This window comes from Oryctolagus cuniculus, chromosome 11, assembly GCF_964237555.1.
Source record: "Oryctolagus cuniculus chromosome 11, mOryCun1.1, whole genome shotgun sequence".
In the NCBI taxonomy this organism is placed as follows: domain Eukaryota; kingdom Metazoa; phylum Chordata; class Mammalia; order Lagomorpha; family Leporidae; genus Oryctolagus; species Oryctolagus cuniculus.
Window position 1 is genome coordinate 121213335 of NC_091442.1, and position 14724 is coordinate 121228058.

The 14724-nt window shown below is 54.8% G+C and overlaps 1 protein-coding gene across 3 annotated transcripts in view; it reads left to right on the forward strand.

The window, feature by feature from the left end:
* TBC1D22A (TBC1 domain family member 22A) overlaps positions 1 to 14724 on the forward strand; it is a 361580-nt gene that overhangs the window by 22197 nt on the left and 324659 nt on the right. For 2 of the 3 annotated variants that reach the window (XM_051839990.2, XM_051839989.2), the window contains exons 2-4: positions 10597 to 10653; positions 11921 to 12243; positions 14161 to 14337. In XM_051839990.2, the coding sequence (XP_051695950.1) occupies positions 10597 to 10653; positions 11921 to 12243; positions 14161 to 14337 (557 nt within the window). The remainder of the gene's footprint in view (positions 1 to 10596; positions 10654 to 11920; positions 12244 to 14160; positions 14338 to 14724) is intronic. The other variant, XM_051839991.2, reaches the window with a different exon arrangement.

Here is a 14724-nt window from a genome sequence, read left to right on the forward strand (position 1 = left end):
CAGGAGCTTCTTCCTGGTCTCCCACGCTGGTGCAGGGGCCCACCGTCTTGGGTCATTTTCTGCTGCTTTCCCAGGCTAGAGCAGAGAGTTGGAAGTGGAGCAGCAGGGACTTGAACCGGCGCCCACATGGGATTCTGGCGATGCAGGCAGAGGCTTAGCCCACTACACCACAGTGCTGCCCCTCTATTGAGTTTTAAGGGTTGGTTGGTTGTTATAGATACAAGTTATTTATAAGATACATGACTTGCAAAGAATTTATCTTATTCTGTGAATTACTCTTCTACTTTGTAATGGTGCCCTTTGAAGCACAAAAATGTTTAATTTTGATGATATCAGATTTATCACTCATTGTTGCTTGTGATGTCAGAGAACCATTTGCTTAACAAAGGTCACGAAGATTTATTGCTGTGCTTTCTGCTAAGAGTTTTGTAGGAGGGGCCGGCGCTGTTGCACAGTGGGTTAAAGCCCTGACCTGAAGCATATGGCCGCTGGTTTGAGATCTGGCTGCTGCACTTCTGATCCAGCTCTTTGCTATGACCTGGGAAAGCAGTAGAAGATGGCCTGAGACCTTGGGCCCCTGCACCCTCGTGGGAGACCAGGAAGAAGCTCCTGGCTCCTGGCTGCGGATCTGCGCAGCTTCGGCTGTTGCGGTCAAGCAGCCAGTTGGAGCGTGAACCATTGGATGGAAGACCTCTCTCTCTCTCTCTCTCTCTCTCTCTCTCTCTCTTCTCTCTCTCTCTCTCTCTTCTCTCTATGTAACTCTGACTTTCAAATAAATAAATCTTTTTTTAAAAAAAGATTTGTAGGTTTTGCTTTCTTTTTTTTTTTTTAATAATTTTTATTTTTTTTATTTATTTTTGACAGGCAGAGTGGACAGTGAGAGAGAGAGACAGAGAGAAAGGTCTTCCTTTTGCCGTTGGTTCACCCTCCAGTGGCCGCCGCGGCCGGCGCACCGCGCTGATCCGATGGCAGGAGCCAGGTGCTTCTCCTGGTCTCCCATGGGGTGCAGGGCCCAAGCACCTGGGCCATCCTCCACTGCACTCCCTGGCCACAGCAGAGAGCTGGCCTGGAAGAGGGGCACCAGGACAGAACCGGCGCCCCAACCGGGACTAGAACCTGGGGTGCTGGCGCCGCAAGGCGGAGGATTAGTCTAGTGAGCCGCGGCGCCGGCCCTGTAGGTTTTGCTTTCTAAGACGTTTGGTTTTGAGTTCTTCTTGCGTAGGTGAGGAGTGAGGCTGCAGCTTCGCTCTGCTGCCTGTGGGCGGCTGGTCATCCCGGCGCTGGCTAGACAGGCAGTCCTGTCCTCGTCGAGGAAAAGCCCGGCGTCCTGTAAGCGTGAGGATTTACCTCTGCGCACTCAGTTCTATTTCTTATGCCAGGACTGTGCTCTCTCGGTTACTGGGGCCTTTCATTTGTTTTGAGATCTGGAATTGTGAGCCCTGTCTTTGTTCTTTTTCAAGGTAGTCTATTCTGGTCCCTTGAATTTCCATATCAGTTTCTGGATCAGATTATCAGTTTCTGTAAGGAGCCAGCTGGGAATTTGATGGGATTGCATTGAATTTGTGTTGAATTTGAGAAGCTTGGACATCTTAATGGTGTTCAGTCTTGATATACGAGCATGGGTTTCTCCATTTGTTTAGGTCTTTAATTTATTTCAATAGTCCCCCCCCCCCCCCAATCTTAAACAGTTTATTTATTTGAGAGACTGAGAGAGGGAGAAACAGTGCCAGAGAGAAATGTCTGATCCACTGGTTCACTCCCCAAATGCTTGCAACATACAGGACTGGGCCTGGTTGAAGCCCAGAGTTGGGAACTCAGTTCACATCTCTACGTGGGTGGCGGGGACCCTGCTGCTTGAGCCATCCTCTGTGGCCTCCCAGGGTGTGTGTTGGTAGGAAGCTGGACCAAGGAAGGGAGCCAGGGCTCAGAGCCTACACTCTGACCTGGCTGTGCTGTCCCAAGTGGCGACCTGACTGCTACACCAAACTGCCACCCTCAGTGTTTTGTAGTTTTCAAGGCACGCATTTTACACTTTGTGAAATCTGTTCTTAGATACTCCTTTTTGGGTTGCTATTACAAGTAGAATAGTTTTTTTTAACTTCAGTTTTGGATGGTTTATTGCATGTGTGCAGAAACAGGATTGCTTTTGTATGTTGATTGTGCCTCCTGCAGGCGTGCTGAGCTTGCTTTTCTCATTCTGATGGTTTTTAGAAGCTTGCAGAGGATTTTCTCTTACCAGATCCCGTTATCTTGTGAGGCAGTTTTACTTCCTCCTCTGAGATCTGGACGCCTTTCATTTCTCATCCTTGCCTAATTTTGCTGGCTGGAACCTCTAGTACATTGTTGAGTGAAAGTGGTGAGAGTGGATATCCTTGTCTTTTTTTTCTGAGTTTAGGGGGGAAAATTTAATCTTTCACCATTAAGAGATTAGTATGAGTCTTTTTAGTGTATATTATTTAAAGATTTATTTATTTGAGAAGCAGAGTTACAGACAGAGGGAGAGACAGAGAGAGAGAAGTCTTCCATCCGCTGGTTCACTCCCAAATGGCCACAATGGCTGGAGCAGAGCCGATCGGAAGCCAGGAGCCAGGAGCTTCTTTTGGGTCTCCCATGCGGGTAAAGGTGCCCAAGTACTTGGGCCATGTTCTGCTGCTTGTCCAGGCCACAGCAGAGGGCTAGATCGGAAGAGGAGCAGCCGGGACATGAACAGGTGCCCATAGGGATACTGGTGCTGCAGGCGGGGGCTTAGCCCACTGGGCCACAGCGCTGACCCCTGGTGTATATTATTTAGATATTCCTGGTTTACTGAGAATTTCATAAAGAGGTGTTGAATTTTGTCAGATGCTTTTTCTGCGTGTATTGAAATGCTCTGGTGGATTTAGCCCTTTGTCTTACATTGAAGGAGTTTTGGTTAAGCCAGGCTGTGCTCCTTTTCATGTGTAGCTGGGTTTGACTTGAGGTGTTTCGTTGGGTTTTTATGTGCTCAGTTGGGGTTGTTACTGGCCTGCAGTTTTCTTTCCTTGTGATGCTTTTGTGTGTTTTGGTGTTGGAATCCTGGCCTTCTGGCCTGAGCTGGGAGGCGTTCCCTCCTTTTCCAGATCCTTGAGAGGTTTAGGAAGATTGGTGCTGATTCCCATGTTCGGTAGCATGCACCTGTGACGTCAGCGGGCTTCCTTTGTGAGCAGCATTTTGACTTTGCGTGGCAAGTGTCTGTGCAGATTTTCGCATTCTGTTTGAGTAAGTTTTTGTTGTTTGTGTCTTTCTAGGAATTTGTCCCTTTCCCCAGGTTATCTTGCTTATTGATATTGTTTGTGACATTTGTTTGTGATAGTCTCGTGTAATTTGTTTCATTTTTGTTAAGTCTGTATAATGTCCTTTCCCTCGTTTCCGACTTCAGTCATTTGTGTCTTTTTCTTTTAGTCATTCTGGCTGTTGGCTTGTCATCTTTTCAGAGAGTCATCTTTTAGTCTTGTGGATTTTCTGGGGCCTCAGATTCTACATCAGTAACCAGGCTAGTGGGTTTTTTGACCTCTCCTGGAGCGTTGCTGCAGCCCTGTGGCTACCTGGCCCTGTGGCTGTTTGGCTGTTGTGTCCCCCGGTTGCTGTGGCTCTGAGCAGTTGCCTCTTCTCTCTCTGATGGTGGTCAGGATCAGGCGAGTGGGAAGGGCTCCTGCTTCCTCCCACTTCTCCAGAAAGTCCTTCTGCCATCCGTGTGAACCTTGTGGCCAGCTGGCTTCCTGTTCAGAGTACCCCCTTTCACACACATAATGAAACCCCACAGAGCAGCTGTGGAGCTCCTGCATTGAAACAGACAAACAAAATCCAGAGGAGTGAACTTGCAGAAAGAGAGAAATCGTCATGGTGACGGAGGTCTGCCCTGTGCAGGTTCACACTGTGTGTTACTGAGACCTGTGCCTGGAGCGAAGGGACCAGCACTTCCCTCACTCCAGAGGCGCAGCGGTGACCTCTGTGAATGACATGCGCTAGGGTTTGCTGGAACCCAGCGTCTGGGTGGTGCTGTGTGGTCATCCCTTGCTCCCGTGGGAGTCTGGTTTTGCAGGCTGCTGGGTGCCTGTGACCTGGATGGGCCGGTTGAGTTTTCTGTCTCTGTTTTTCCATCTTCAGATGGGAAAGATCCTGTCTGCCTCTCGGGGTTGTGGAGATGAGACTCTGGCCGCCTGCTGTCCTCTAGAGCAGTGCTGCGTGTCTGTTGTCCTCTCTTGCTGTTCCCTGCGTTGACTCTCTGCGGTAGCTCACACTGAAGAATAGGGCACTGGGCCCCATGGGGGCTGTCGTGGGTGGTTGCTGCTGAGCTGTGGGCACCCGGTGGTAGTCACAGTGATGGGCCTCGCTTTCGTGGGTTCCACTCCTGTGGTGATGGTACCCAGCCCCAGCGCCCACTGTCTCCTCCCAGTGGTCAGGGCAGTGCTGTGGTTTGCCCCTGGTGCCCCGGGCAATGCTGGCCGAGTGGACGGGCCAGAGCTTGGCCTGCAGGTGTCCTTCCCGTGTGAGGGCCTGTTGCTAACTCCCGTGTCCGCAGAGACGCCCGTGGTGTTTCAGGTCTCTGCTTAGCAGTTTCGTCCGAGATCACGTCATTCCCTGCTAGCTTCTCCTGGGAGGGAGAAGTCACAGCTTAGCCTTGCAGGGTTCCCGTCTCTCTTCTGCATCTCCCTCCTCTCCTGGCGGGGTGGGACCCTCGAGGGCACGCACTTCTCCTCACTGCATGGATGGCCTGAGCTGCCACTTCCTTCTTCCCAGCTGCCCCTTTGTGGGCCTATCTCTGCCTGGAGCCTTCTGCCTGCCCTGCTTGGCTCCTGTCTGAGTGTCAGCAGTTTTTCCTCAAGGAACCTTCCTTCCGAGACTGGCCTATCACGCGCTGTGCTGCCAGTTCACCCCGCCCAGGCCTGAGTGAGCTGTGAGGTCAGGCATGGTGTGAATGAGCTATGAGGTCACCCACGGGCATGAGTGAGCTGTGAGGTCACCCACGGGCCTGAGTGAGCTGTGAGGTGACCCACGGGCCTGAGTGAGCTGTGAGGTCACCCACGGGCCTGAGTGAGCTGTGAGGTGACCCACGGGCCTGAGTGAGCTGTGAGGTCAGGCACGGTGTGAGTGAGCTGTGAGGTCAGGCACGGTGTGAGTGAGCTATGAGGTCAGGCACGGTGTGAGTGAGCTGTGAGGTCAGGCATGGGCCTGAGTGAGCTGTGAGGTCACCCACGGGCGTGAGTGAGCTGTGAGGTGACCCACGGGCCTGAGTCAGCTGTGAGGTCACGCACGGGCCTGAGTGAGCTGTGAGGTCACACACGGGCGTGAGTGAGCTGTGAGGTCAGGCACGGTGTGAGTGAGCTGTGAGGGCACGCACAGGCGTGAGTGAGCTGTGAGGTCAGGCACGGTGTGAGTGAGCTGTGAGGGCACGCACGGTGTGAGCTGTGAGGGCACGCACGGTGTGAGTGAGCTGTGAGGGCACGCACGGGCGTGAGTGAGCTGTGAGGTCAGGCACGGTGTGAGTGAGCTGTGAGGGCACGCACGGTGTGAGCTGTGAGGTCAGGCACGGTGTGAATGAGCTGTGAGGGCACGCACGGTGTGAGCTGTGAGGTCAGGCACGCACGGTGTGAGCTGTGAGGTCAGGCACGGTGTGAGTGAGCTGTGAGGGCACGCACGGGCCTGAGTGAGCTGTGAGGTCCTCTGTGCTACACGCTGTGGTTGGTTTTCTGCCTCCCCAGCTCATCGTAGAGTCAGTGGCCCACAAATGTTTGCTAAATTTTGCTGAGAAATTTTAGGCCATAAAAGCAAATGTTCGATATAATTAAAATCTTGTGCCGTGGACATGGGAATGGTGGACTGAGTAGCAGCTGAATAGAAAACCGAGAAGGACCCAGTGTGCTGTTTTAATGTGTGTTGAACATGGTGTCCTCAGGCCAGTGGGAAAAGAAGCAATTGAATAAATGGCATTGGAATAGTTTATTATTTTCTTTAGAAACGTTTGCCAAGCAATAAACAGCAATAATAAATTTTAGGTGGATTGAGGATGTACCAAAAGGGAAAAACAACAACACAGAAGTGTGAAGCCAGCACGTAACCCCAGTATTTCTGGGGTGAGCCTTGCCCAGGATGGGCCCCAGCGTGGACCACAGGTGGAGGAGAAGAGATTGACTTCTCTCCTGTGGCAGGAAAGCAGACACGCCATCCCTGTCAGTTTTCTGTGGCTGCCCTGACAAACTGCCACAAATGTACACAGTAACACAGACACTGTCTGCTGGTTCTGGAGGACAGGGTGCGGGGCGGGCCCCGGGGGCTGCTTCCTCAGGGGGACTCCTGGGGAGGGCATTTCTGTTCCCCCTCGGGCTCTGGAGACGGCTTCGTCCCCTGACACGGCTCCTTTCCCAGTTGTCCAGTCAGAAGTGCAGTCTCTGTGACCCCTGGAGAGGTCCCGGGTGCTTTCCCCGTCAGGGTCCGTGTGCAGAGCCCCTGTGCCGCGTGAGCTGACACACTCAGCGAGTCTGCGCGTCGGGAAGGACGGGGACGGCTTTGGTGGGACCGCCATGTTGCCCGCTACCCTGCCTGAAGGCTAGGACTCCGTGTTTACAGGTGTCTCACAGATCAGCGCGAGGAGGTGAGGCCCTCCCTGGACAGTGGCAGCAGGAAGAGGCACTCATGGACCAAGAAGGCGTGCAGCCTGCACTGCGAGCGTTGCTCCTGACAGCGTCTGTCGCAGGGGCCGGGGATTTGGCAGCCTGTCAATGTTTTGTCTTTAGATACTGACTCCAGGGGCCCACTCTGGCGTGGCGGGTGAAGCTGCAGCCTGTGGCACCGGCATCCCATGGGGGCAGCTGTTCAAGTCCTGGTGGCGCCACTTCCAATCCAGCTCTCTGCTAGTATGCTTGGGAGGGCAGCAGAGGGCCCGAGTGCCTGGGCCTCTGCACCCATGTGGGGGACCTGGAGAAAGCTTCTGGCTCCTGGCTTCGGTGTGGCCCAGCCCTGACCATTGCAGCCATTTGTGGACTTAACCAGCAGATGGAAGACTCTCTGTCTGTCTGCCTCTTCCTCTCTGTAACTCAGCCTTTCAAATAAATAAATAATCTTATAAATAAATAAATAAATAAATGCTGACTTCAAGCCCAGTGGACTTATGAATGTGTATGGTGACTTGCCTTGGGTTCCTCATAAAATGGAAGACAAATTCCCTTAAAAGTGTAACCAACAAACACTTTACAGTTTTGTTGTCAGCACAAAGTGTGGTTGGTTGAGTCATCTTCCAAAATCACTAAGGCAGCATGATCAGGTCTTAAGTATACTTGAACTAAACCCTGCAGAAAAAGTCTTTCCTTACCCGAGACTCGTTACCTCTGGCTCGTCAGGCTGCAAGTGAGTACACCAACGTGGGAGAGCAAGTGCACCAGTTTAAAATACACTCTGATGATCACGTTGCAAACCAGCCCAGGGAAAAAAGAGTGACTTAAAATGTACCTTTAGGGGCCAGCACTGTGGTGTAGCGGATAAAGCCGCCGCCTGCAGTGCCAGCATCCCATATGGGCACCAGTTCAAGTCCCAGCTGCTCCACTTCCAATCCAGCTCTCTGCTATAGCCTGGCAAAGCAGAAGATGGTGGCCCAAGTCCTTGGGTCCCTGCACCCACATGGGAGACCCGGAAGAAGCTCCTGGCTCCTGGCTTTAGATCGACACAGTTCCGGCCATTGTGGCCAGTTGGGGAGTGAACCAGTAGATGGAAGGTCTCTCTCTCTCTCTCTCTCTCTCTCTCTGCGCCTTTCCTCTCTCTTTGTAATTCTGACTTTCAAATAAATACATAATCTTAAAAAAAATGCACCTTTAACTGGTAACAGGCTTACTGGACTTCTTATAGACACACCTCTATGAACATATCTCCCTTCTTGTCTCTTATGGGTTAAGAGAAAGTTAAGAATTCAAGTTTATGGGGCCAGTGCTGTGGTGTGATAGACTAAACTTCTGGCTGTGGTGTCGGCATCCCATATGGGCACCAGTTCGAGTCCCAGCTGCTCTTCTTTGATCCAGCTCTCTGCTGTGGCCTGAGAAAGCAGTGGAAGATGGCCCAAGTGTTTGGGGGCCCTGCACCTGTGTGAGTGACCTGGACAAAGTTCCTGACTCCTGGCTTTGGATTGGCTCAGCTCTGGCTGTTGTGACCATTTGGGAGTGAACTAGCAGATGGAAGACCTTTCTCTCTCTCTCTCTCTTTGTAAATCTGCCTCTCAAATAAATAAAATCTTAAAGGGAAAAGCAAGTTCATGCATTAGAAAAAGCAGGAAAAACATAGGAATACTCAAAATCCACTCTTATTCTGTTACTGACTTCAGTCCTATGCATGGCACGGATAAAGTCAGATTACTGGGTGTAGAAAGAAAGCCGATTCTTGAATTCTTTTGAGGGCTTCGTTGCCTGTGGTCTGAAGTCCAGTGTCGGTACCCTCAGAGACGCTGGTTTTCGAGGCACGGTTACTATCCTCTTACGCCCGGTGGGGCCGGTAGGGCTCAGTGCTTTAGAAGGGGCGGGTGAAGTGTTGCATGCAGCATCAGGTCGAGGTAACCAGACTGAGACTCACTGGTCCTTACGACTGAGTCTGAGAGGTCAATGCTTAAAAAAAAATTAGATTTATTTATTTATTTGAAAGAGTTACAGAAAGAGAGAAGGAGAGACAGAGATCTTCCATTTGCTGGTTCACCCCTCAGATGGCCGAAATAGGGCTGGGCCAGGCTGAATCCAGGAGTCTGGAGCTTCTTCTGAGTCTCCCACATGGGTGCAGGGGCCCAAGGACTTGGGCCATCTTCTGCTGCTTTCCCAGGTGCCTTAGCAGGGAGCTGGGTCAGAAGTGGAGCAGCTGGAACTTGAATCGGCGCCCATAGGGGATGCCAGCACTGCAGGCGGAGGCCTAGCCTGCCGTAGCTATACCACAATGCAAGCCCTAAAAGGTCGATTTGAAGGCCAGGGAGGTACCCACTGCCATTAGCCTCTTTCCTGTGTGCTTGTATCCCAGGCCTGCCATTCTGTGGATGTGGCCTGCAGAGGTTGTGTGCCAGCGTTTGTTGAGTGCGGTTTCTGTCATGGTGAGCGGTTTTAAACAAGTTGAAGGCCTCACTGTTAATGCTGTTGTGTCGGTCACGTTGTGTGTGCCCTGTGACGTGAGAGGAGATGGCACAGGCCAGGGTTGGGGTCTCTGGGGCTCTGAAAGGTTTCTGAAAAGTTCTGAAAATTTCAGGGTAGCAGTAGGTTTACGAGGATTTTCAGGAAAATTATTGGAGAGTCCACGTGCACCTCATCTCGTGCTGTTAGGTTTGTGTTTGCTGTGTGTATTTTCTTTTTGTGTATCAAACAATACGTAGAAAATAAATTATTTTAGCAAAGTAAAGAATGAGGTCGTGATCCAGGGAAGTCGTGATGTGTCCTGAGAAGGTGGGGTCTCCCGCACTTAAGGCTGTGTGAAGACATGTCTGTGTGTGTCCTCACCCCCCATCGCCCTACTGGCCCCTTCTGAGTCGACCACAGCAGTTGGGACGTCTGGGGACAGTGGCTCCAGCAAACAGGGATTTTTGTCCAGGCTTTGAGCGGCAGCTCAGTGGAGCCGCCACAGCCGTGCTCTTCTCCTTTGTGCCCCCATGGTGGCTTCTTCTGTCCCGCTTGCCAAGCGGCTGAGGTGCCCTGAGCCACTTCCGTGTCCCAGGTAGGGTCGCTGGGGGAGCTGCGGTCCAGGGGTGCTCATCGCAGCTGGCTTTTCTGTTCGGAAGGCGAATGCCTCTTTCTCCTGGGCCTGCTCTGTGTCTGTGGCCAGCCCTGTGTCTTTTGTTCCTGCCTGCGTTCCCATCCGATTTTCTAATAAAGCCATGAGATTTTTTTTTTTTTTTTGACAGGCAGAGTGGACAGTGAGAAAGAGACAGAGAGAAAGGTCTTCCTTTGCCGTTGGTTCACCCTCCAATGGCCGCCGCGGCCGGCGCACCACGCTGATCCGATGGCAGGAGCCAGGAGCTTCTCCTGGTCTCCCATGGGGTGCAGGGCCCAAGCACCTGGGCCATCCTCCACTGCACTCCCGGGCCACAGCAGAGAGCTGGCCTGGAAGAGGGGCAACTGGGACAGAATCTGGCGCCCCAACCGGGACTAGAACCCGGTGTGCCGGCGCCGGCCCGCCATGAGATCTTTTTAAAAATTATATTTACCTTCATCGTCTAACTTGGCTTTCGATCTTCTGACAAAATGGTCCCAGGTGAGAATTCCTGGTTAAGTTCTAGTGCCCCTGGCAGGTGAGAATTCCCAGGTGGGTTCTAGTCCTGCCCACGGCACAGGCTGCGGTGACCGCGGCTTGCTGCTGCCGCCGTCCTGAGGGGATGCGCGAGGTCTGTGGGGTAGTGGCTCCCTGTGCCGGCCGCATTCTCAGGGAGGGCCTGCGTGCCCGCTTGTGTGTGGGCGTGTGGGTCGCTCCTAACTAGGCCCTCAGGAGCCCGAGTGGCCACAGGACGCGTGCCTGCGGTGGGGAGTTGCCCCTCCACGCTGTGGGTGCTGGGTGCTGGGCCTTCCTGAGCCTGTGGAGCTCTTTGGACAGTGCAGAAATGCTCACGTGTTTTCTCTTTCTGAACAGCATCCGGCACGTGTACGGAGCGCAGCACCCGCCGTTTGACCCGCTGCTGCACGGCACGTAAGTGGGACTTCACCCTCTTCGTCCTCATGTGGTTCCTGGCCCTCGGGTGCTGAGCGCCGAGGCCACCAGCGCCTGCCCGCTCCCCTCGAGCTCCCTGCGCTGCCCTGGAGGAGAGCAGGTTTGCGTTCAGCTAACGCAAGTCATGCGGTTGCTTCCTGTGGCCTCGCTGGCCGTGCTCAGGTCATCCTGTGGAGCGGAGGGCAGTCGCGGAAGCCACAGCCTGGTGCTGGAGGGCTGGGCACAGCAGGGCCTCAGGAGAGCAGGGAGCCGGCACCCTCGAGCAGGTTCTCTCCAGCACACTCTGCCCGGGTCTTGGCTCACCCACCGGAGCGGGCGGGAGTAGAGGTGTCGGACTTGGTGTGGTTGGGGTGGGGAGCCCATGCGTGTTGTCACTCTAGGCGGGATCTCGCTAGGTCGCGAGTCTCCGTGTCCGTGGGAAGGCCTCTGCTTTCTGCACATCCCCTCCTGCCCCATCCTCAGCAGGAGCTCCGCTGAGAGCCGGGGAACGGGAGCAGGTGTGTGCAGGTCCTGGCCCGTGTGCCTGCGGATAGCAGAGGCTGCTCTGTGTGGCTCTCCTCCTCCTGTCTGATGGCAGAGGCTGCTCCGTGTGGCTCTCCTCCTCCTGTCTGATGGCAGAGGCTGCTCCGTGTGGCTCTCCTCCTCCTGTCCGATGGCAGAGGCTGCTCCGTGTGGCTCTCCTCCTCCTGTCTGATGGCAGAGGCTACTCAGTGTGGCTCTCCTCCTCCTGTCTGCATCCTCGTGACCTTTGCCTCCTGTTGGCTTCTTATCTCCATGAACCGTGTTTGCTTTTTCATGTCACTCTCAGATAGATGAAGCCACCTTTTTACTTAAATTTTTAAAAGGTTTATTTTATTTATTTGAAAGGCAGAGGGAGAGACAGAGAGAGACAGGGGATGAGTGGGGAGAGAGAGAGATCTTCCATCTGCTGATTCACTCCCCAGATGGCCACAGTGACCAGGGCTGGGCCATATAGAAGCCAGGAGCCTGGAACTCCATCCAGTTCTTCCTCGTGGGTGGCAGGGTTTCAAGTAGTTGGGCCGCCCTCTGCTGCTCTCTCAGGTGCTTTAGCAGGGAGCTGGATGGGGAGCGGAGCAGCCAGCACTTGAATGAGCCCTTGCCTGTGGGATACCGGCATCGCAAGCTGCGCCTGAAGCCACTGTGCTGGGGCTTTCTTTTCTGGTTGGTTTTGAAGGGAGTGCTGTGAAACCTGAGCACGGCCAGTAACGGCGCCTTTGCCTTGCAGCTTGCTGAAGTCCACGCCCAAGGTGCCGACCACCCCGGTCAAAGCCAAGAGGGTCAGCACCTTCCAGGAGTTTGAGAGCAACACCAGTGACGCCTGGGATGCCGGGGAAGACGACGACGAGCTGCTGGCCATGGCAGCCGAGAGCCTGAACACCGAGGTGGTCATGGAGACGGCCCACCGTGTCCTGCGTGACCACAGCCAGCGGCAGGGACAGCACATGGCACAGGAGGCACCGGCTCCCGAGGCAGAGCCGCCCGCAGCCCCAGCTAGTGACCTGCGGCTGGTGAAGTCTGTCAGCGAGAGCCACACGTCCTGTCCTGCAGGTAGGAGTGAGCACGGGACAGGTGAGGTGCGTCTGTTCAGGGCTCGGGCAGGACCCCAGCCCTCTCCTTCCTCTGTGGAGGGCGCAGAGAGCTCCTGTTCTCATTTATACCAGGACTCATGCCTGCGAGCCCTTGGGGCGATCTCGGCAGCACCCCCGGGCAGGAAGAGCAGCCCAGCCTCTGCCCGCAGCCTCCCGTCCCCATCTCCCCATGCCCCCTGCGTTTCTCTCCCAGATGGAGCAGCAGCAGAGGCCGTAAGTGAGCACAGGCCTTGGGACACCATGTCCCAGGGTCGCTGGTGGCTCAGGGGTGACGTTGCTGCTGGGGGTCCTGTGCAGGGCCCAGCCCTCCTAGGGCACTGCGGTGATTCCTGCCAGGGGTGCACTGTGGCTCAGGAGGCTGACTTCATGGTCGCCTCCTCACAGTGGGATTGTGTCTGTGTCTCCTCTCCATGGTACTGCTCCTGAGGCTGTGTCCGCCCTTCTCTGCCTGGTGCAGGCACACTGTCTGCCGTGTCAGCCTGGCTAGCACCTGCAGGGGTGCATCACGTGGGGAGAGTCCCCCGGCCTCAGCGCCAGTTGTTGGACGGTTGGCGTGAGGATGGACGGGCCCCGGGACTGGGTGGTTGGTGCTTTTCCTGTTCACATTGCCAGGGAGACCTGCTGGTCTGTCTTCCCGTTCCCTTGGAGCACTTTGCTGTCACTGTACCCTCAGAGTTCCACCTGCCGCCTCGTAGAGTGGGGGTCAGAAGGGTGGTGTGCTCAGGAGCGAGTGGCCCTCGGGGGCTCGGAGGCCACACTGGTCCCTCTGAAGCCCACAGGCACCTTTAGTCTGAGGTGGGATGTGGAGCTCTTCGTCCTGCCGAGTCTTTCCATGGAGTCACAGGTGAGCTAAAGCCGTAGCTCCACAGGAGAGAAGGGCCACGATCACCACCCCTGTCCTCCCACCCAGGCCCAGGGCGAGGCTGCTGGGGAGACCAGGCAGCAGGGAGGACAGAGCTGTGCTCTGAATTGCATGCCCCTGTGTTAGCAGCTTTTCTGGAAACTGAACTGGGCCAGATTCTGCCCACAGGCCATAGGTGCTTTGCTCCTGGATTGCCTGAGGGTTTCCCTTCCAGGCCCGGCTGGGCGGGCGCCGCCGGCACTGCTAGCCTGCTGCAGCTGCCGACAGGGGACTTCAGCGTGTTGACTCCGCTGCGTTGCTTCCTTGCTCCATTTCCTGGAGTTTATTTTTCACCCTATTCTACTCTTCAAGGCTGGAAAAAGGAGGTGGCTGGTAGGAGACAGCCCCAGGGCCCGTTGCTGGTTTGTCCTGGTGGTTCTGTTCTCCTCCCTGAGCTGTCCCCAGATCCACGTTGCTGGGCATAATGTGGCGTCTCACTCTGTGTGTGCAGTAGCGGGAGGTGTGGTGGGTAGGGGTGGTCTCTGCCTGTGGGGAGGTCCTGGTCTCTTGTGGGCCCTCGCTGTGGCTCCCCGTCCTTGGTGCATGGGTGGGCATCGTCCTTTCCCTCCATGGTGACCCGCTGGGCCACGCGAGCCCGTCCCGGCAGGTCTTCTGCATTCTGTCACCTGGGCAGGCCGGATCTGCCTTCCAAGCACCCATGGGAGCCTGACCACCACCACATGCTGATGTGGTCTCAACTTCTCTTTCATCACTCAGCTTTTATGTGGTCGTGTCTGTTTTGTTGATGAGTAATGAATACTCTGCCAGCGAGGCAGGTGAATTTCATAGGTGTCTGTCCTGTTTTCTTGTTCATGAAATCAAGGTCCTTGGGAGGAAGGGACAGTGCAGCCTGACTGTGTTCCCAGAGGGTCAGCGGCACAGCAGGTGTGAGACTGCCCTGTGAAGGAAGAGCGTGAGGTCGGAGTGGTCAGGAGACACCCTCACCCTCCCTCTGTGTTCTCTCGCCTCCTACAGAAAGTGCCAGTGGCGCGGCCTCTCTGCAAAGGTCCCAGTCTCTCCCACACTCGGCCAGTGTCGCCCTGGGTGGGACGGCTGACCCAAGCACCCCTGGCAGCTCAGCGCTGAGTGAGAGGGAGGCCTCTCGGCTCGACAAGTTCCAGCAGCTGCTTGCCGGCCCCCACACAGACCTCGGTAAGTCTCCTGCAGTTGCTTCTCGCTGCTCACGAGGAGATGGTGTTCTGCAGCGACCCACGCTTCCACGGGTCTGCCCGGTCAGAGGTGGACATGACTGTGCTCCCGTGCCAGAGGCCCCCGGGGCTCTGTCCTCGTGCTTTCCTTTGGACCTGTTTTGTTGATACTTTTCTTATTCTTGAAAAAGTGAATTAATTAAATCAAAAGGCAGAGATCTTTCATCTGCTTTTTCTCTCTCTAAATGGCCATAGCAGCCAGGTCTGGGTCAGACTGAAGCCAAGAGCCAGGAAGTACGTCTGGGTCTCCCACAGGGGTGATGGGCCCAAGTATTTGGGCCCTCTTCCTCTGCTGTCCCAGGAGCAGTAGTGGAAAACTGGATCAGAAGTG